The sequence below is a fragment of the Pan troglodytes genome, chromosome 6, assembly GCF_028858775.2.
Source record: "Pan troglodytes isolate AG18354 chromosome 6, NHGRI_mPanTro3-v2.0_pri, whole genome shotgun sequence".
In the NCBI taxonomy this organism is placed as follows: Eukaryota; Metazoa; Chordata; class Mammalia; order Primates; family Hominidae; genus Pan; species Pan troglodytes.
The window spans coordinates 157,837,291-157,859,728 of record NC_072404.2 but is presented as its reverse complement, the minus strand read 5'-3'; the positions used below and the strand labels follow the sequence as shown (position 1 = coordinate 157,859,728).

Here is a 22,438-nt window from a genome sequence, read left to right as displayed (position 1 = left end):
CCTGGGTCTTGGAATGGACAAAGGGATGTTTGTGCAGAGAAAGGATTTCTGAGTCCTCTGAAGCTGCCAAGATCACAGAGCAAACAGCTATGTTGGTTGGTTGGGGAGCCGCTAGCCTTTGACTTGATGTAATTACTGTGAAAGTTTTCTCCTGCTTAACTTAAGACAACAGAATGATTTCATTAGAACAGAAACCGCATTCCTTCCTATTTGTTCATTAGTACCATCTACCCTTTGCTCCTCTTGCATGTTCATTCTCAGTATAAATTGGAAGCCCTGCTCGTTTTTGCTACATGTTCTTTCAGCGCCGTTGACAACTGTGGACTGTGTTCTCTTCAGCCTCAGTGTCAGAGCTTGTCCACTGTTAGGACCAGGTATCTCAGGAGTCACATGGAGGAAAGTGGCAGCAGTTAGACAAAAGGTCTAGGAAGACAGGGAATTCCCATCTGTGCCCTGGACTTACTCAGTCCCAGGAGACACAGGGCACCTGAGCAAGGAGGGATTTGATGACGACACAAGAAAAAAATGGGTCAACAGCAACTCCCCGCCAGTGACCATCATTCTCTGGAGAAAGGAATTTGGTGTCTGTACCACACCACAATTTCTGATCAGTGAATTTGGAAGGACTATGATGCCCTTCCTAGCTATGAAAGACTCAGGGCACCTCTATCATGGTTGCGTCTGGGACACTGAGTCCCAGACTTGGAGAAGTGGTCTGTCGCCAAGGACTCCCAGAAACCCAGGATCCATAATCACATCAGCTCTGACCAGTGCATTCGCTTTCACAGATACATACTGCAGCAGCACCCACAGATAAGTGGAAGATTCTATTGCAATATAATCATTGTACTTCTATTTATAACAAGTAATATATAGTACTATCTATTATGAAAAATAAAATAAAAAGGAATAAATTCAATATTATAAATAAATCACTTCTTGAGTTAAAGGCCTCGGTAAAATTATTTCAAATCAAATGAGTTGGACAACAATGAAAACACTCAGTCTAAAAATCAGATTTCCTGAGGGAATTGATGTGAACAGGCAGCAGTGGTGAATGCATGCTTCTGTCTATCAGGACAGTAGCAATGGCAAGTGGAAATAAAATAAAGGATACAAGTGGCTTAAAGTAGGCAGAAGAAATGAAGTCTTCTTGTTACCATGATTGTATTTATCAAGTAAGGACCAGGGAAGTTGCACAGACCTTTACTTCAAACAGGAAGAGAGGTTCGATATTTTGTTGCAGAAATTTCCAAGGTGACAGGAATAGAAGAGGCTTTAGAAGAAAGATGTTTCTGGGGATGTAGCCTCAGACCTTCCAGATGCCCCAAAATATGCAGGAGAAGAGCACGTTTCCTGCCCTTGACAACCTCATATATGTGGGCAACACAGCAGCCTCCAAGACCTATAGAAGATGCATGTCTGCCCTGAGGGCGAAGGCTAAGACACCCACTCCTTGTTTGGAGCAGTGAGCTGGCTCCGAGCCCTCCTAGAGTACAGTGGGCCGTGATTGTTTTCACCACCTACATTTGCAGTCACTGTGTTTCAGGAATGAATCTGTGGTCTCTTTCAACCCAAAGGACAGCCGATGTCCAAATCTACTTATTTCCCACAAAAAGTGAGGATTAAAGATAGGCCTCTATTAAGGGTCTCTAGGAGGTGCAAGGAGAGAGAAGGATGAGGTTTGTGAGCAGGAAGGACGCGACTGTGCCACGCTGTGGCTAAGCTTCTGGCACAGAGATACACAGCCGAGTCGCCCTGCTCTGTGCGCTGGATCTTCAGGTGGAGAAAGATCCTCAGACCTCTCTGTGGAGAATTGATCACTGGGCAGCCCTGATTTATCTTGTTGAGTTTCATCCTGGAAGGAAGTCAGAAACTCTTGGCCCTGCCCCAGGGTCTGTCGGTACCAATAAAGGGTTACATGACCCGAAATTGGATCACACCTGGGAGCTACATCCTGTCCCCTCTGTGTGACTTCGTACCTTGGGGACTGGGAGACTCCAGCACCTGTGTGATCTGTGGAAATAGAATTTGGCAACAGAAGAAGGAAAACATCTGTAGTCATCGCACACACACACACACAAACACACACACACCTACACACAGAGAAAAAATAAAACTACTTGATGTTCTGAGGACTCACCTGTCCCTAGGAAACCCAGGACCACCCAGCATAGGAGCCTGGTGCCCATGGCAGGGTCAGGCCAGGATGGGGGCTTTACCAGATCAGTGTCACTGTGAGCAGGAGCAGAGGATGAGGAATGTCCTTGTCTCTACAGGGCAGTTCCCACAGTAACATCACTTCCTCTCTCAATCCCCAGGATGTCAGGGTCACAGTATTTATATTAGAACACACTTTAAATATTTATAAGCTCCTTTTTAACAACATCAATGCCTGGCTCATTGCTTTGGGCTCCTATGCTGTCTGGAGCCAGAGGCCTCACACTGCATCTCTGAGTTCATCTTCTCATCCTACAGCCACTCCTCTGTCTGCTGGGCATGTTCTGTAGGATGTGCCAACAGCATCCCCAAAACAAGGCACCAAGGCATTAGCTCATTGTCTATCCTGCAATTCAGGGTCCCCTCTGCAATCCCCATTCATGCCCCAGCCTCCTGCATTCCCTCAGTCACACGTGCCCAACGGGGCAGCCCCATCACATGGGTTACCTCACAAACTGCCCTCATGCCTTTCTTCTGGGATCATTTCCCACCTTTCTTAACTGTAATTCAGAAAAGAAACCTTGATAGCAAACTCACAGCAGTCATTTTTCATATTCCCCTTCTAAAAGTTTTTTTTTTTAATCAATCTTACCTTAAATGAAGGAGAATGATAATTGAGCTAATGGTTATTTTTAACCACTGTCTTGACTTACTGTTGTTCTCCATCTATTCCTATGGGACGTATTTGTCTTTTCTTTCTGACGGCTTTCAGAATCTTCTCTTTGTCCGTCATGTTCTACAATTTGCTTATGACTTGACTGTCTTATTTGAGATTCATTGTGATTCTGGAAACTCTGAATTTAGGTCCTTAAACACCTCAAAAAACTTCTCAGCTAACATCTCATAAATATCACCTTATAACATTCTACCTATTTTATCTGTCTGAAAATTCAATCATATGCAACAAAAAATGGGAAATTATGAAAAATATGCATATTCTAGTATATGGGAAACATCCATTTTTTTCTTCCCTGTTCTCTAACTTCTTTCATATTTCACTTTTAATTTTCCGTGCTGCATTCTAGATCACTCCTGCAGATCCATCTTTGAAATCACTAAAAATCTCTGTAGGAGGAGCTAATCAACTGTTTGACTTTCCATTTAGTTTTCAGTGATTGTATGAGGCATTCCTAGATATATTTTTTGACAATTGCTATGAAAGTTGATGGTTTCAGGCATTGTCTTTTTCCTAGTTTCAGTTCCCCGTCATGTTCATTTAAATGTAGCTCACCAAAATTTCATATCTTATAATGCCAAAATTTCGAGTCTTCAGGTTTGCACTTCAAATGTTTGTTGCTTGTGCTCATGTTTCCTCATTGCTATCTCCTAATATTCTTCATACTGGGAATCCATTTGTTCGATGGTAGCCTGTGACATTCCAGTGAGGCCCAGAGTGAGAGTGAATAACACTAAGAGTCAGTCATTTTTACAGCCATCTCCAGTCTAACTCCCTAATGTATGGCGCCAATAACTGCTGCACTCTAGGCTGCCAAATACACACATGACAAAGGTCGGTAGGGTCAAAAATGCTCTCAGGACACTCCCAAGGAAAAATTCAGAATAGAATTCAAATTTTCTAATTATTTTTAATAAAGCTCTTTCATAAATAAATGCCATTAAGCCATGTAGTCATCATGACATTTTCTTCTAAGGAGAAATTACACATACATATTTATAAATACATATATACTCATACATATATAGACCCTCTGGGTGAGGGAGACTTCAGACATAGTATTAAAAGAAAAGTTAGTCACCAGCGTCTGGAACATCTACATACAAATTGTGTCCACATTCACCTGGGCAGCACAGGTGTCCCCTGGAGAGGAGTCCATGGACCGTGGCAGGTCGAGACAGTTGTGTGATCTGATGCCTTAATTTGGGAGAATCCATCCTGTGCTGGATTGTGTTAAGTCAACTTTGCAAATGTAAGAGTCTGACTTTCCCAGAATGCCATTTCTGTTATCATTCTGGTTAGAGATGGTCAAGGATACATTTGGTAAAATTTAGAAGACAGATATAAAACAGTCACTATAACAATTGGCAAGTCATTGTGGTCAGACAGAGTCAGTGTCCAGCAGATACAGAGGCATCCAACAGACCTCGGAAGTCCTGTTCCTTCTGCACCCTGTGTACAGTTCATCTTCCCAAATGTTGGCCAACAGCAGCCAGGCTGCCCACAGTGTTTGGCAGTGCACCTGCAGGGGTGGCCCCCATAGACAAGGAACAGCTTCCCCAGAAGCAGGTTTCCTTGGCCTTTTCCTGTGCTCCTGGCTCAAGGTCCCACTGCATGTCCTGGTATGCTCTGATCCTCTCATGTCCCTGCCACTCTATCCTGTCCTGCCCAGAGCTTCAGGAGCCCTGACTACTGACTGGCTCCCTCACCTTCTGACTTCTCTCCTCCAGACCTTGTCTTCCTCAGCTCCTCCCACATATGCATAAAGTCTAATTCTGATCATAAATCTTTTACACTCACAAACCTGTAGTGGCTCTGTTTTATTGATGCAAACCTAATGGAGATTTTCTTACCAGAAGTGGTTTCAAGGAACAACCTTTAAGGATGGAATTCTAGAAGTGGATCTCTGATCTGTCTAGATTTTTTGTGGGGAAAGACCCTGAAAGAAAGCACAGAGACCTGGAGGAGGTCAGGTACTGCAGCCACAAGAGAAAGCCTTGAGCCAGGTGTGGCCGCCATGATAGTGATTCCCCATCAATTTCCAAGATCGACCTGAGCCCAGCAATCAAAGGGGTGGGCTTTCTTGTACTTAATGCTAGACCTCTGCCAGTTTACAGTAGATGTAGTGTGTTCCTACTATTGGTTCGTCCACCCACTCATCACTCATTCAGCCTCTCGTTCACTCATCCAGTCTCTGTGAAATGGGTATCCCCACACGCCAGGCACTGACGTTGTTAATGCAGCAGGCACAGCCTTAGCTCTCATGGGCTCAAAAATTGAGTGGAGAGGCCGGGCGCGGTGACTCACGCCTGTAATCTCAGCACTTTCGGAGACCGAGGCAGGTGGTTCATGAGATCAGGAGATCGAGACCATCCTGGCTAACATGGTGAAACCGCATCTCTACTAAAAATACAAAAAAGAATTAGCTGAGCATGGTGGCACATGCCTGTAATCCCAGCTACTCAGGAGACTGAGGCAGGAGAATCACTTGAATCAGAGTCAGAGGTTGCAGTAAGCGGAAATCATGCCACTGCACTCCAGCCTGGTGACAGAGTGAGACTGTCTCAGTAAAAAAAAAAAAAATTGGGTAGAGCACAAAAATCATCAGACAAGTATCTGAGAAAGCCTAATTGTCCTAAGGGTTACTAACAGACATATGATTCTATGAGAGCTTATGAGAGGAAAATTGATCTCAGCTGGGCGGCGAGGGATTGCTTCCTGCGGGAGGGCAGATCATTCTGAGATCTGAAGCACAGGTAGGAGCTGGCCACTAGAGAAAGGAAGGCTCCATCCAGGGCAGAGGAAATGGCCTTTGAAGTCTCTGTGATGGGAAGGAAGGAGTCTCAGAAGAGGTGCTCCCCCCATGGCTGCAGTAGAGAGGGGCGGGGAGGCGGGGGATGGAAGGTGACTGCCCAGATAGGAAAGATAGGCCACAGGACAGACCATGGGTGGGGCGGGGGAGGGGAAAACTCTAGATAGAGGAAGCAGCATGCTCACCAGGGAGAGGACAGCCTAGATGGATCTGAAATACAAATCCTGTTTCATCCTGGGGGCCTCGGAGTCAGGATGATGGGTAGAAAAGTAGGAGCTGGGGAAGCCCTGGCCCAACCCCAAAAGGAGAGCTCAGAGGATAGACCAGAGAGAGCAACAAAGGAGACATCTGAGGACCTGGGACCAGTCCAGGCCTGGCTGAGATGGCTGCAGGAGCACCTGGCACAGACTGAGGCTCATACTGTCCGGGCCACTTAGGGCCACTCGGGGTTCCAAGGTCCCCATTGCAGAAAACTCTGCCCAGGTCATCCCTGAGTCTTGGGTGGGGGAGGAGGGCAGAGCCTCCCTGCCTTTATGTGCAGAGAGGAGATGGCCTTGTAGCGCTGTGGAGTAACTGCTGGCACAGAAGTACACAGATGTCAGGGAGGGAGCAGCCGACTCCAGCCTGAGCGGGAAATCCTCTGTGGTTGATCTGGAGACATTGTAGCCATTCGGGACTTCTCCTTTATCAGTGATACCAGCACCAACTGAGTAATAAATCAGCTTCAGCCCCATGCCTGGGTCTTGTCGATACCAGTACATGTAGTTATGGTTCATATCCTGGGCACACTGCAGTGTCATGCTCTGTCCTATCTTCAGGATGCGGAATTTTGGGGTCTGAGTGACACCAGCATTCACTGGACCTCCAGAGAAGGAAACAGCTGATGCTGCAGCCCCAATGGAAAGGGGCTGGGCCTTGAAATCTATGCAAGGGGCCCTGCCCAGGACCCACCTGCCCACAGGAGAGAAAAGGCTGCACAGCACAGGAGGCTGATGCTCATGGCAGGTACTCCAGGACGGAGGGGTCTTCTGTATCTGTGCATTGATGAAAGGGGAACAGGACTCTCAAGGAAGTCATTCTGAGACCTCATTCTCCCTGCCTGGGCCCCAGAGCCTTCCTGTCAGGAGAGGCCACGCCTCTTCCCCAGATGGTTCAATCCAAAATAAATGCGCCAGAGAACAGCTGACAATGAGAAGAAAACATTTGTCTGAATTAAAACAAGTCTACAAGATTTTCATAACCTTTGGTAAACGGTTTGTAATTCACTGTAAATTTTATTTTTTCAATGATATAATTAATAGTCTGGTGTTAGTTATCTACATAGTGCTGTAGTCTAGAGTCTTAGGGCAATTCCTCATGTCTTCCTGGTGTTTTTGACTACTGCGTCCCAAATACTCCTTCAAGTATCATTTTCTAATTTGCTTAATTGACCATAATCCTGTTTAAAATCCTTTGTCTATATTGGTTTTCTCTGTTATTAGCTTTCCAGATCCCACGGGCAGGCTCATCAACATTGGAGGAATCATTTTGCTCTGTTTCTTGTCAATCCACTGACAGATGAGACTCCTGACAAGCCCAGCTGAGCACCTTCAGCTCCTCCCAGGGCTCTTGCTTTCCATGCCTGGGGTGAGACCACAGCAGGCAGAACCACCTCACGCTGCTGACTGCCCTCTCTGTATGGATGATGGTGGCCACCCAGCACTGCCCATGACCTATGGACACAAACGTGGCCTGATGCATGATTAGGCCACAGCTCCTCACAGAGCTCCTCACAGAGCTCCCTGATCTAGTATATCCCTATCACTGTCTCTGCTACATCTTGTGATGGGAATAATTTTCTCAAAACTCAGGTCTTCTGGTTGTAGGCCACTAACCACTTACACACTCTAGTACCTCCCCACTGCCAACACCATGATGCTTCTATCTGCAGTGCTGTAGGGTACACAGGCTCTCTTAACCCTGGTGTCCGATCTGAAGACAGCCCCAGATGGTTCTAGACTTCCCCTCTGTCAAAGTCCAGTGACCCCTCTATCAATTCCACATGGAAGCAGGCTGACTGCCCTTCATCTGCCTCCACCATTTATTAGCTCTGAGACCATGGGCAAGGCCATTCATTAACTTTCTTGGATTCTAGCCTCATCTAGACTCATCTATAAAACAAGACTAACATTCCCCTCAATGCTTTATGAGGATGAACTGAGATACCGTGTAGTCTCTGTTAGGTTTGATAAAGGTCTATCCTTTTATCCGTCCCTGTCTCCTCATGCAGGAGGAACCAATGGAGCTCTCAAACCTGCCAGGACTATGAGTGATGGAAACGCTGGAATCATCAACTGGGTGCTGGGGTGAGAGGAACTCGGAAGCACAAAGAGGCCATTCAGTCACTTTGGAAAAGATCTGGCAGAATTTAGGAATCAGACAATAGAGCACGAATGTACCTGTCTACCCTCATTATGCAATGTGAAGCAGCTAATAGGAGCAAGTTAGATCTATATCAACCAATCTGGAACAATAAAGACCAGGGTATATTAACAGAAAAGAGTATGCATGTGGCAGGTAAAGTGTACAGGTGAACCCATTTTCTGTAGGTGTACTTGGGTAGAAAGGTGTGCATGAACACAGAAAAGAGGGGTGAAGAGAAGCACACCAGAGTGTTAATATTGGTTATGAGTGGAAGGTGGGATTGGATTGGAGAGCATTATTGACATTTTCATTATATATATTATTTAATTTGTTTATTAAAAGTTCTTAACCACATGCAAGCTTTAAGTTTACACTTTTCATCAGACATCAGAATTTGTAGTGTCTAAATGGGCAAAGTACAGAAAGCTTCTGTTTATGGAACCCCCTATAATGGCCCATTTATTTTTTTTTAGTAAACCGAGGAGAAAGTGTGCTCCGTAAAAGCACACGAGCTCCTGGTGAACACGGTCTCTGACTGCTGCGGAGGGTGAGCATCGAGGTCGATACATTTGATGGTGAGGTCAGTTTGGCTGATTATGAACTAATAAGGCTTCTACCTCTGAAAGCCTGGTCACCACGGGGAAGTGGAGGATCTCACCCCTTGTTCTAGAACAGCCTTTGAATAGCCCCCTGATTGGAAAAGGAAGAGAAATGAGCACCCTCTAGTGCCTGCATTTCCAAACTCAGTGAGAGCTCATTTCCAGTTTTACATTGTTCAAGCTTTAGAAATGCTCTTTGTTTCTGATCCAAGTAGCAGTATTATTACAATGTCGATTGTAACGATATTCCAGCGTTTATCAACAGCACACAGCTTTCTCAAATACAGCTTTAGTGAGTGGGTGGAAGAAAATGCTGTCCCTAGGGAAGATGTTCTGACTTTGGTCTGTTTAAGGTTCAATTATTTAAAATAGCTAGTCTATTTTTGGTCTTTATTGCCTAAACAGGTAAAACTTCATTCGTATTAAAAGCATAGATGCAAATCATTCCAACAAAATTGGGGCTTCGGTCTATCTGTGGGCCATCCTTGGTGATTGTATATTTGATTATTTCCACCCAGAATGGCTCTCACAATTCTTCAGGGACTAACACATAGGCCTGGTCTATATGTGGAGCCTCTGCCTCACAATCAGCCTTTCCTAACTGGCAAAGGAGGGTAACAAGCAAAGGTCTCTGTTCAGTGCCCTGAACCAAAATCAGGTGTGGGCTGGAGGAAGCTGGTGACCATGAACTCTGTGTCTCTGGCATTGCCCACCAATTCATGGAAATGGAGACTAATGATATAGTTCAGTGTAGCAGCCACCATGGCCTCAAAGCCACCCAAAGAATGGAGAAGCCATTTGTTTTTTTCTCCATGACCTTTGTTTTTTTTTTAGAAAGAGTCTTGCTCTCTCACCCAGGCTGGAGTACACTGGTGGAATCTCAGCTCACTGCAAGCTCCACCTCCCCGGTTCACGCCATTCTCCGGCCTCAGTCTACTGAGTAGCTGGGACTATAGGCGACTGCCACCACGCCTGGTTAATTTTGATTTTGTATTTTTAGTAGAGTTGGGGTTTCACATGTTAGCCAGGCTAACCTGACCTCATCATCTGCCCTCCTTTACCTCCCAAAGTGCTGGTATTACAAGCATGAGCCACTGCACCCAGCCTCCATCACCTTTTAATGCCAGTATTTAATGCTATATTTCACACCACTCTGCCAATGATTAGGTGCCGTGTGTCTGTGAGACTCCCAAATCCAGGACACCTGTGAGGGAAGGACATTGAAGGAGGAGACAAGCCAGGAAGGCGATGGGCAGATAGGAAATTCAGTCCTGCAGAAGGGCTTGGATCCAGTTACTCATCCATGACAGGGATTTCTCCTCTCTTTCCAGGACTCATTAGATCCTAGGAGATGAAGGGATAGAGGTTCCCGCTTAATGCGTCCAGACTTCTGAAACACTCTACATGGGAACCCAGAGGGCCTTGCACTATCCATCCTTTATTCTTTCAAGATTGGCCACTGGCACCTGGAACTGCTGTTTGTACTGATGATAAAATCAGGAACAAAACATCCACAATTTCTAAAATGATGCGTTTTACAGTCTAGAGCGCAGGAGAAGAGTCCATTAGTCACCCGAAGTCATGGAAAATGACAATGGTGTTAAATCTATGAATACTAACGCACATTATAAGCTGTGAGGATTTATATTAAGGAGGTGCAGCCTAGGAAAACTGTTGAAGGAGTGTATCCCTAGAGATGGTAGTGGTTAAACTAAGATTTGGAGCAAGAACAAAAAAGAAGAGACTTGTGTTGACCCAGAGGATACAGCATGGAGTGGAAAGGGCTTTGGTGGGAGGAGCATGACGTGTGAGGAATGGCCTGAACTGAGGCATCTGTGGTTGACCTGGAGGTGAGGATGCAGAGGAAGGGAGAGGACAGCTGGGAGCGGACATCACGTGGAGGAGGCTGAGGACTGATATGAGCGTGGTGTGGGGAAGATGGAGTTGTGAATGCTGACAGGGAAAAGAACATAGACCTGTGTTGTCAATGCTGTCTGCAAATATACAACTTCGAATGAGCTTTCCTTTCTGAGAACAACTGAAGAAAAGGACTTCTGAGGCCAGAGCTGCAGGAGGGGCCTGGAAGAGAGGCTGCATCCTCTCACATCATGGTAAAATACATCCCATCGTCCAGCTGAGACTGGCCTGGAAGAGAAGCTCAGCACAGGGCAGAGTTTCCCATGCACAGAGCTGCTCAGAAATCTGAGGGCCCCAGCCTGGGCAGTGTTGGGGAGACTTCTATGGGACAACGTTTTCCACTGCCTGGATCACAGTCTCGTGAAGACAAGGCCACCTATATCTACCACTGAGCATTGTGTGCAGAGGAAGGTGGCTGTGGGGTGAAGGCTGGTGCAAGAGGGCACAGAGGTCTGGGAGAGGCTGTCTGACACCAAGGCCACATATTTAGCTTTGAGAGAAAGTTACAGACCCTCGGCAATTTCTCTATAGTGTGTGCTGGGACAGATCAGCTGTGCACCAGCTTCGGCTCCTATTAACACCTACATATGTAGTCATGGATGGCAGTCTTAGGCATCTCCATGTTGCTTCGTGTCCTGCCTTTGTTCTCTGGTATCTTGGGATCTGGTTATCCCAGATTCTATGAAGTCTATGATAGAAGGAAGTTGAGTGCCCAAAGAGGGACCTCAATAATGTAGACCTGAGGTAAAGGCTTAGGCTAGGATGTGGTAAGCCAAGGAAAAGGCTTTAGGGGACTCACCTGCCCCCAGGACGTAAAAAGCCGCACCATTGAGGAGTCTGGTGGCCAAGGCAGGGTCAGGGAAAAATCGGCAAATTGTGGGAGGTTTTTCAGCTTGTGCGTTGGGGACATAATTCCTGGATGTCAGTAGAGTCACTGGTGATGCCACTGCCCCTGCCAGCTAGTGATTCTGCCCTCTGCCTGCTATTCCTCCCTCTACCTGCTGCAACCTTCAACCTGAAGTCCAGTCATAAACATTCGCCCATGTTGTCTCTGCTTCTGGCTGTCTTTCTTCTACAAGACAATAGACAGACAAGGTTCATGGTAATTTGCCTTCCACTTACCTCTCCACTGTCAGCACTAGGTGTCCACTTTAGAGCTCTTTTTGACAGATGATTGCTTCTTCACTGAACATATGTGCTTCCCTCCAATTCCTAGGTCTCTATCTTATTTCTCACATGAGATATATTTCAGGTTCATTTATTCTTATTGGTGAAAATCCAAACTTAAATTTTAGTAGAATAAATTAAGAAAAATATCTTTAGACATTTATATGAGAAAGCAGTTTTTGTCTACACACAAACAAAATTGTTTTTAGTTATTGTTGCATTAAATTAAACTTGTGTAAAACACCATAAAAAATGAAAATGTAGGCTGCAGACTGGGGAAAGACAAAGGGAATGTATGTAAATGATTTTTAAAAAGTGTTAAATTTAACATTCCTCAAAGTTTCTAATGAAGAGGCCAGAGTAATGACCCCTGAAGACATGTAAGCCTCTACTGAGGCCCTGCTGGTCACTAGATGGCAGTTTGAGGGCTCTGACTTACTGACCAGGACACAGAAGGTGATGATGGAGCAGGAGGGTAGGTGGAAAATGGATGGACTACTTTGTTTCCTACTTCTGGTCCTTACAAGCCAGGAGACACTGGGGAAAATGACTGAATGTCCCTGAGACTTCCATCTGTCAAGGAAGAATAAGAATGATTGATGTGCAAGGTTGTTGAAAGACTTTAAGCTATATAACAAATTCAAAGAATCTAGCACACATCTGGGGCTCCGCAGTCACTCTTCTACTGAAGTTACCCAGGAAGTGACAAGCTGAAAGAAGATGCTGCACAGAAGAGGGCACACTCAGGGCATAGGAAACCTGGGCTCTGTTTGGGAGAGCTCTGTGCTCAGTAGGACACAACACATGCCTTCCATACAACTAAAAGCTTCCCTTGCAGGAGTGAAACCTGGGTGGGGCCTGCAGCTCTCAAGTCAAAGCTAAGGCAGGAAGTTTATGTATAGAATGTCAGAGACTCTGCCGGGCTGTGCCAAGCTGCTGGCACAGAGATACAGGGCCGAGTCGTCCAGCTCCAAGGCGTTCACATTCAGCTCAGAGCTATAATTAGGGAACTGGCGACCTGAGAATCTAGGAGAGAAGTTTCCTCTGCCATTCTCTTCCTCCCTATAATACTGAAAGATAAACTGGGGCCCCTGACCCAGGGCCTGTTGGTACCAGGACACAGTGTTGTGCCCAGACTGAGGAGAGCATCTCAGAGTCACTTGCTGTCCTCTCGTTTTGATCAGGTGTGTGGGACTTTGGGTGACTCCAGCGTCCACTGGGCCTGTGGGAAAAGCAGATGGAGGATGAGCCAGGGACAGCCTGGAGGTCCTCCCCAAGGTAAAGTGGAGGACACGGGTGGGAAAGCTGAGAATGGGGCTGCTGTCCTGTGCACAGGACTCACCTGCTCCCAGGAGACAAAGCAGCGCCCAGCAGAGGAGCCCAGGGCCCATGGCACAGTGGGACAGGCAGCACTGCACCTGATTCAGGGCTTGGTCCTCCTGGGGAAGAGCCGAGTGAGTTCTGCGCCTTGATTTTCCTAATGGGAGGTGTATCCTGTGATGTCACTGTCCTGAGTCCTCCCCATGCAGCCTTCCTTATGTCCAGTGCTCAGTGGATGATCCTGGAGTCTCCACCTGTCCTGCAGAGCTGGAGGGATGGGTGAAGGCAGAAGTTTCTGTGGTGACACAGTTGCTCCTCTGCCTACATTGCCCCAGCTCACAGGCTGCCCCATCGCCCTCTCACCCTTCCCCCACCTAGTGCGGTGGTGCTCCATGCTGGAGCTAACACACCTACCCATCAGCGGAGGGTGAGGAGCCTGTGATTAAACTCTCACATTCCAGCTCTTCCTTGTTGTCCTCACATCATCTTTCTGATGCTAGATTCACACCAATGTTTCTTATTATATTTTCCTGTCCCAGTCAACATTCCCAGCCCCTTTCTTCAGTGGCCAGTGGTGCAGAGTCCCCAAGATTTAGTCCGTCTGATCAGATCCAAAGCAGACCTGGGTTGTCTATAAATTATTAAGAGTATAGATTCCCCAGAAATAATTCTAGGATTTTAAGAGCTCACAGCACAGGGTTTGTCTTATTGGAGACGGGACAGCAGAGGGAGGTAGGGTCACCATCTGTGCTGGTTTGCAAAATCTATTGCCATGGCTCCCTTCTTGCTGGGTGAAATTTCCTGGTGCCCGAAAGTAGTCACACAGTAGCCTGAATGCTTTGCCGCTTAGATATTTCTTTCAGTTGATATCCTAGTGAATGGCTCATAATTTTATATTCCATAAAGTCCTAGAACAGGACACAATTTTGCCAAGGTTTTTGCTATTTATAACAAGGATGGTATTTGCTTCAATTTCAGATAGCTTGTCCCTCATTTCCCCCTGAGACTTCACCAGAATTGCCCTTAATGCTCTGTTTTCAGGAGTCTAGGCTTTTGCTAGTCTGCTCCTCCCAATTCTTTCAACCTCTATCCATTAGCCACTTCCCATTAACCAAAGCTGCTTCTACATTTTCAGGTATTATAACAACAGCCTCATGGTGCCATATTTTCTTTCAATTTCTTTCCTACTGCTATAGAGAAATACCATGGACTGGGCAATGTATAAAGACAAGAGGTTTATTTGGCTTATAGATGTGGAGACTGGGAAGTCCAAGATCAAAGGGCCACAGCTGGTGAGGTCCTCCTGCTGTTATCCAAGGCAGAAGGAAGGTGAAGCAAGCACTTAAGACAGAGAAAACAGCTGAATTCATCCTTTTTATTGGAAGACCATTCCCAGGAAAACTAAGTCACTCCCCCAATAAGGGCATTGATTTCTTTCTGAGGGCAGATCCCTCATGACCTAGTCATAGCTGTCCCACTTCCCAATACCATTACACTGACAAATTTCAACATGAGCTTTTGTGGGGACACGCAAGCATAGCACACACATCTACACTATGAGTCAGTATTTCCACTCTTAAGTGTAGGTTTTAAAAGAAGAAAAAAGAATGCATATGTCCAAAAGAAAGAATTCCACAAGAATGTTCACAACAACTTTATTCATAATAGTTGAAGACAGGAATAACATGGATATCCATCAACAAGAGAATGCACAAAAAATTTGTGGTGTATTTATGCAATGGAATATTAGTCATAAGAAAGAATGACCTACTGATACAACAATATGAATACACTTCAGAAATACTAATTTTGGAGAAAAATAACTAATAAAATATGATTCCATTTATATGAAGCTGAAGAATAGACAAAGCTAGTCAATGGTGATAAAAACAGAAAAGTTTTTATCTCTGGGATAGAAATTGATTGGAAAGGAGCATGAGGACACTTTCTTGAGTGATGGAAATTTTTTTTATAATCATTTCAGTTACTGTTGCACTGGTGTATACAATTGTCAAAATGTACCAGGATGTTTTTGTATTAATATTTGTGTTTTACTCTCTATTAATTATACCTTAATAAAAAGTGTTACTAAAAATTAAACAGCTAAACTGCATAAAAGATGGCAGTCATTTACAAATGTATGCTTGTATTCTGTACAGCCCAATTTAAAAATGCATCACACAAAAAGAAGAAAAGACAGGAACACATGCATCTGTGTAAGATATGGAGAATGTGAGAAGTGGTCAGTGACTGAAATAGGCAACACTGAAATTTGGCATCAAATTAAGCTCAATGGATGAGTGGGCTGAAAAACAAGTGAGGATCAATATCAAGGAATGCTTTAGAAAAACAAAAACTTTCTAAAAATATCTTCATATGCTGTTGAAATCATTCTGAGAACCATGAGCTGCTATACATTTTATAACTTGGGAAATTGGGCATTCATCAGTCTCACAATTGAACGTTTCTTTTCTTTCTGGCTTTCAACAGATTGGCCAATTGGTGAAGTGATTTTTTTGCCCAGCAAGCAGCTTGCTCCCCTCTTTATGAGTGGGGTCCTGGGAGACCCGGCAGTCCCCCTTTGGCAGCCTCACAGAGGGGAGTTGGGCACAGCACAGACACATGGGGTTCCCTGCCCGTGGGGTTTGCACTCCCTGTGAAGCCTAGCTATGGACCTCCCAGTCCTGCAGTTAATGGATCCCAACTAAAGAAACCTTGCCTCTAGGTATTCGCTTTACCTGTTAGTGCTAAGGAGGGATACAGGCTGGAGAAAAATAAAATGTTTGCTCAATATTATTCTGTAATACTTTACAAGAAAATCAATTGGGGAGTTCATGAATTTTCATCCAAGCCAAAGTCATGATAATAGCTGAATTCCTTCCTTAATCTACCCTGAGAGGACTCAAACACTGCTCGATGCCCACAAATACTTAGTAGAGACTTATTTATAGTCTCCTTTTGATAATTCTACTCGTCGATTATCTTCAGGTCTAACGGCACTGTTTGGTGCATCTACTAATATTTTCCTTCTGTAGTTTGTTTACTTAGGTGTTTTAGAAATTGTTGTCAATATTTTTTGCCCTCCAGAGAACACGTGCTTGGTATCCAATGGAATCTAAGCCAAGGTGATGTTATCAGTACGACTTATAAACTTGCAGAATCCCTGATCACTCAAGGAGGTTAAAGCTGTTGCCTGGCGAGACATGCAGGGAAGATGAGGTGCAGCAGAGATGGACTGGATTCAGGGCACAGCCGGCCCCTTGCTTTCGCCTTTTCCTCTGAGGCAGTTGCTCCTCTGTCTGCACCTGCTCTGACACCAAGGCTGCCCAGCCAACATTCTTCAACTGTAGATGTCATTAAAGATTAGAGGGACTTCTCGCCTCTTGCATAGCTGTGGGTAGCCTAGCAATAACTGAAAACTGCTGCAACATCTGCATAATATGGGATCCAAGCCCGAATTTTTCTTAACCCTTTCCCTCCTAGGCTGCTCTCCCAGACTGCCCAGAGTACTTTAGTTCCCAGTGGACCACAGTGCCATCTTGTGGCCAATAAGTGAAGTTTCATCATTGTTTCTTCTGCAATGGCCCAAGGAATGCTGAGAAGTGTCTACAGAGCGAGCTGCCAGAATATTCCAGAAGTGCCATCCCGCAGGTTTTATGACCAGCTTCCCTAAACCCTCATCCCAGCACTACTTCTAACCCTGACTATTGCTTTGAGTTACCAATCTTAATATCCCACCCTCATTCTGAATAACTCTTATCACATAGCTCCAGTTATAGTCTAACTTTTTCTCCCTTAAAACTACCATCTAAAGAAAGAGGAACAGAAGGAGAGGAATGAAAGGAAATAATACTTGGTTTTAAATAGTAAGAAAACACAGACGTTGAGGTATGAAGAGATTATTTAATCTGAATGACTAAAGATAAACAAAAATGCCCTCCAAAAATGACAGTGTTACCCCAAAAGCATAGATAAGCAAAAGATGAAGTTAAAAATGTCTATTAATAAAAAGTAAAATTGAAATATATAAAGGAGACCTCTTACAAGGAAATAAGCAATGGTGGAGGGAGCAGTACCTAATGCACAAAATAAGGATGGACATAAGTAAGACCAGCAAAGGGGCTGCTACAGGAAATGATCAGCTTGTACAATGCACATCCACTGATCTGAGCAGCAAAGAGGGAAGAGATGATTCTGAAACAGGCAGAGGAGCAGCGGGAGATGAGGACACGCTGGTGCAAAATACTATCATAAGGAAGCAAATCAGCAGGGGGACTGTGGAATGTATGACTTTTCTTTCTCCCATCTCCTGTGACAGCTGAAGTGGACCATTTTCATTTCCAATGATTTGTTCCCGCACCCTGAGTTAGATGACCCTGGTATTTGCTTCTCCTCAGGTTCCCATGGATGAACTCCCACTCCCTCCTTGTTGAGTATGATCTGAAGGAGAGGTCATCTCTCCATACCCTTCAATCCCACAATACTGGGGATTGGCACAGACTTCTCAATTGGCATCGACCTCTCTCAGGGCATGCTCACATGCCCCCTAACTGTGCCTTTTCATTTCCACTAGACTGAAAGTTAGATGAGGGCAATGTAACTTAACACCTTTATCATAGGATGCATAAGTGACTGCTTTCAAAATTATTGCTGTTTCTGTCACTACCTTGGATTATATCAGAACAGGAAAAAAAAGGCACATTTTCTTAATGTGACTTAACCACAAAAACCTTACCAAGTGCAAAAACAATATAACTACCAAGGGATTGCTCTCCTAATTGGTGAGATGGCAAAATAAAACAAAAAACAAAGAAAATATTATCAAATACTTTAATGGAGACCCAGAATCCCAGTCCCTCTTATACAAACATCATTGCATGGCCTCCCTCTAACTAAGAGACAGACAGAGCCATTCCTGTGCCCTGCACCTGGCAAGAAAGCCCTGCTGGAGCCTGTGGGGAGCTGGCGAGGATGAGCCTTGGTGATTCTGCCCCAGAGCAGGGATTCTCAGGGAGCTCCGGACACCTTCCAGGGACTGAGATGGAGAGTGGCCATACTCCGTCTTGGAAAGGAGAATACTGAGGGCATGACCCTTCTGACCTCTCAGCCTAAAGTAAAAGCAGAGTCATTCCTGACTGGTGTGGAGCTGCTTAGTCTCCAAAGCAAAATTGTCCTTTTTACAGGGTCTCTCGTTGCCACAGAAGAATAGTTGCTACTTGGCCATCTCTGTTGCCCATGACTCCAGCATCTGAATATTCTATGCGAGGAAAGATAATTTGTAAATAATGAACTGGTTCAGTGATACCTTTAGTTACATTCAAAATAGTTGTCATGTTCCAGACTGGCATGCTTGCAGGAGACACAGAATTACAGAGCAAGAGAATCTGGAGGTTGAATAGAAATAGGAACAATCGAGGCCCCCTTAGGTGATGGCTTCTAAGAACAAGAGTAGAGGGGAGGTGAATTCTGAGCCCTTTTGGCCCCACAAGACATGGCATAACAGGGACATCAGAAAATACCCCAGGGATGTGCTGATAAACTGGGTGTCTGTGAAGGTGGGGGCATGGCTGGTAGCATTTCCTAATTTCAGTTGTACCAGCATACCCACCATGGTAGATTTCAAGTGGCCAACATGGCTTCACTGCTTGGGAGCTGGGAAGAGTAGTATGCCTATTTGGTTCTTCTGACTCATACAAGCCGGCTCCAGCACATCCCTAGACTCAAGAGCAAAGCTTTCAAAGTTCTTCAGTGCTTCCTACTCAACACACAAAAAATGAGGCCACAGCAACTATAGCACACCTCATTGTTTTCATGATAGGATCAGTGTGTGATCCTGGGTCTTGGAATGGACAAAGGGATGTTTGTGCAGAGAAAGGATTTCTGAGTCCTTTGTAGCTGCCAAGATCACAAAGCAGATAGCTATGCTGGTTGGTTGTGGAGCTGCTACATTTGACTTGAAGTAATTGCAATGAAATGTTTATCCTGCTTAACTCAAGACAACAGAATGATTTCATTAGAGCAGAAACTGATTCCTTCCTATTTGTTCATTAGTAATATCTGCCCTTTGCTACTCTTCTATGTTCATTCTCTGTATAAGTTGGAAGTCCTGATTGCTTTTGTTTCATCTTGTTGCAGCACCGTTTACAATTGTGGACTGTGTTCTGTTCAGCCTCAGTGTCAGAGCTTGTCCACTGTTAGGAGCAGGTGTCTCAGGAGTCACGTGGAGGAAGGTGGCAGCAGTTAGAGACAAGGTCTAGGAAGACAAGGAATTCCCATGTGTGCCCTGGCCTTACTCAGTCCCAGGAGACAGAGGGTACCTGAGCAAGGAATGATTTGATGATGGCACAATAAAAAATGGGTCTAGAGCAGCTCCCTACCAGAGATCATCATTCTCTGGGGAAAGAAATTTGGTGTCTGTACCACCACAATTTCTGATCAGAGAATTTGGGAGGGCTATGATGCCCCTCCTAGCTATGAAAGACTCAGGGCACCTCTATCATGGCTGCGTCTGGGACACTGAGTCCCAGACTTGGAGAAGTGGTCTGATGCCGAAGACTCCCTGAAACCCATGATCCATAATCACATCAGCTCTGACCAGTGCATTCGCTTTCATAGATACAAACTGCAGCAGCACCCACAGACGAGTTGAAGATTCTGTTACAATATAATCATTGTACTTCTATTTATAACAAGTACTATATAATAAAATATAATATGCAAAATAAAAGAAAAAGAAATATATTCAATATTATAAATAAAACACTTCTTGAGTTAAAGGCCTCAGGAAAATGATTTCAAATCAAATGAGTTTGACAGCAATGAAAACCCTCAGAGTCTAGAAATTAGATTTCCTGAGGGAATCAAGGTGAACGGGCAGCGGTGGTGAATGCATGCTTCTGTCTATCAGGACAGTAGCAATGGCAAATGCAAACAAAATAAAGGATACACGTGGCTTAAAGTAGGCAGAAGAAGTGAAGTCTTATTGTTATCACCATTGTATTTATTAATAAGGACCACAAATTTGCAAAGACGTTTACTTTATAGGAAGAGATGTTTGATATTTTGTTGCAGAAACTTTCAAGGTGACAGGGGTAGAACAGGCTTCAGAAGAAAGATGTTCCTGGGGATGTAGCCTCAGACCTTCCAAATGCTCCAACATATGAAGAAGAGGCGTGTTTCCTGCCTATGACAACCTCATGGATGTGGGCAGCACAGCAGCCTCCAAGACCTATAGAAGATGCATGTCTGCCCTGAAGGCCAAGGCTAAGACACTGACTCCTTGCTTGGAGCAGTGAGCTGGCTCGGAGGACTCCCATGATTGTTTTCACCACCTACATTTGCAGTCACTGTGTTTCAGGAATGAATCTGCGGTCTCTTTCTACCCAAAGGACAGCTGAGGTCCAAATCTACCTTTTTCCCATGAAAAGTAAGGAGCAAAGAGAGGCCTCTGTTAAGGGTTTGTAGGAGCTGCAAGGAGAGAGAAGGATGAGATTTGTGAGCAGAAAGGAGGCGACTGTGCCACGCTGTGGCTAAGCTGCTGGCACAGAGATACACAGCTGAGTCCCCCTGCTCTGTGCGCTGGATCTTCAGAGTGGAGACGGATCTCTCAGGCCTCTCTGCAGAGAACCGACCACTGGGCCGCCCTGATTTGTCTCGTTGAGCATCACTCCGGAAGTAAGTCAGAACCTCTGAGCCCTGCCCCAGGGTCTGTCGGTACCAATAAAGGGTTACATGACCTGAAATTGAATCACACCTGAGAGCTACATCCCGTCCCCTCTTTGCGACTTTGTACCTTGGGGACTGGGAGACTCCAGCACCTGTGTGATCTGTGGAAATAGAATTTGGCAACAGAATAAGGAAAACATTTGTAGTCATCGCACACACACACACACACACAAGCCTACACACAGAAAAAAACTGAAACTACTTTGTGTTCTGAGGACTCACCTGTCCCTAGGAAACCCAGGACCACCCAGCAGAGGAGCCTGGTGCCCATGGCAGGGTCAGGCCAGGACGGGGGTTTTACCAGGTCAGTGTCACTATGAGCAGGAGCAGAGGATGAGGGACGTCCTTGTCTCCACAGGGCGGTTCCCACAGTGACATCACTTCCTCTCTCAATCCCCAGGACCTCAGGGCCCCAGCATTTCTATTTGAACACATTTGGGTGCTGCTTTAAATATTTATAAGCTCCTTTTTAACAACATCAATGCATGGCTCATTGCTTTGGGCTCCAGAGCCGTCTGGACCCGGAGGCCTCACGCTGCATCTCTGAGTTCATCTTGCCACCCCACAGCTGCTCTTCTGTCTGCTAGGCATGTCCTGTAGGATGCACAAACAGTGCCCCTAACATAGAACACAAAAGGGTGAGCTCATTGTCTTTCCTGCAAGTCAGGGTCCCCTCTGCCATCCCCATTCATGCCCCAGCCTCCTCCATTCCCCCAGTCACACGTGCCCAACAGGACTGTCCCATCACAAGCGTTCCCTCATGAACTGCCCTCATGCCTTTCTTTGGGATCATTTCCCACCTTTGTTAACTATAATTCAGAAAAGATAACTTGGTAGCAAACTCACAGTGGTGGTTTTTCATATTCCACGTATAAAAGTTTTTTTTTTAATCAATCTCACCTCTAATGAAGGAGAATGACGATTGAGCTAATGGTTATTTTTAACCACTATCTTGACTTACTGTTGTTCTCCATCTATTCCTATGTGAGGTATTTGTCTTTTCTTTCTGACGGCTTTCAAAATCTTCTCTTTGTCCCTCATGTTATACAATTTCCCTATGACTTGACTATTTGTCTTACTTGAGATTCATTTTGATTCTGGAAACTCTGAATTTAGGTCCTTAAACACCTCTAAATAATTGTCAGCTAACATCTCATAAATATCACCTTATAACATTCTACCTATTTTATCTGTTTGAAACTGCAATCATATGCAAAAAAAGGTAATTTATGAAAAATTTGCATATTCTAATATATGGGAAACATCCATTTCTTTTCTTCCCTGTTCTTTAACTTTTTCATATTCCACTTTTAATTTTCCGTGCTGCATTCTAGATCACTCCTGCAGATCCATCTTTGACATAGGAGCAGCTATGACATAGGAGCAGTTGATTAACTGTTTGACTTTCCATTTTGTTTTCAGTGGTTGTATGAGGAATTTCTAGATATATTATTTGACAATTTCTATGAAAGTTACTTGATGGTTTCAGACATTCTCTTTTTCCTTGTTTCTCTTTTTCCCCCTCATGTTCATTTAAATGTAGCTCTCCAAACTCTCATATCTTATAATGCCAAAATTTCGAGTCTTCGGGTTTGCACT

At 44.9% G+C, this 22,438-nt stretch overlaps 1 gene segment (V, D, J or C); it reads right to left on the bottom strand.

Moving 5' to 3' along the window:
• Positions 1-13,210: 13,210 nt before the first annotated feature.
• On the bottom strand, positions 13,211-21,224 carry LOC134810583 (T cell receptor beta variable 7-4-like). The segment is given in 2 exon segments: positions 13,211-20,940; positions 21,062-21,224. Coding segments are annotated over 2 exon segments (522 nt in total).
• Between the last annotated feature and the right edge of the window lie 1,214 nt (positions 21,225-22,438).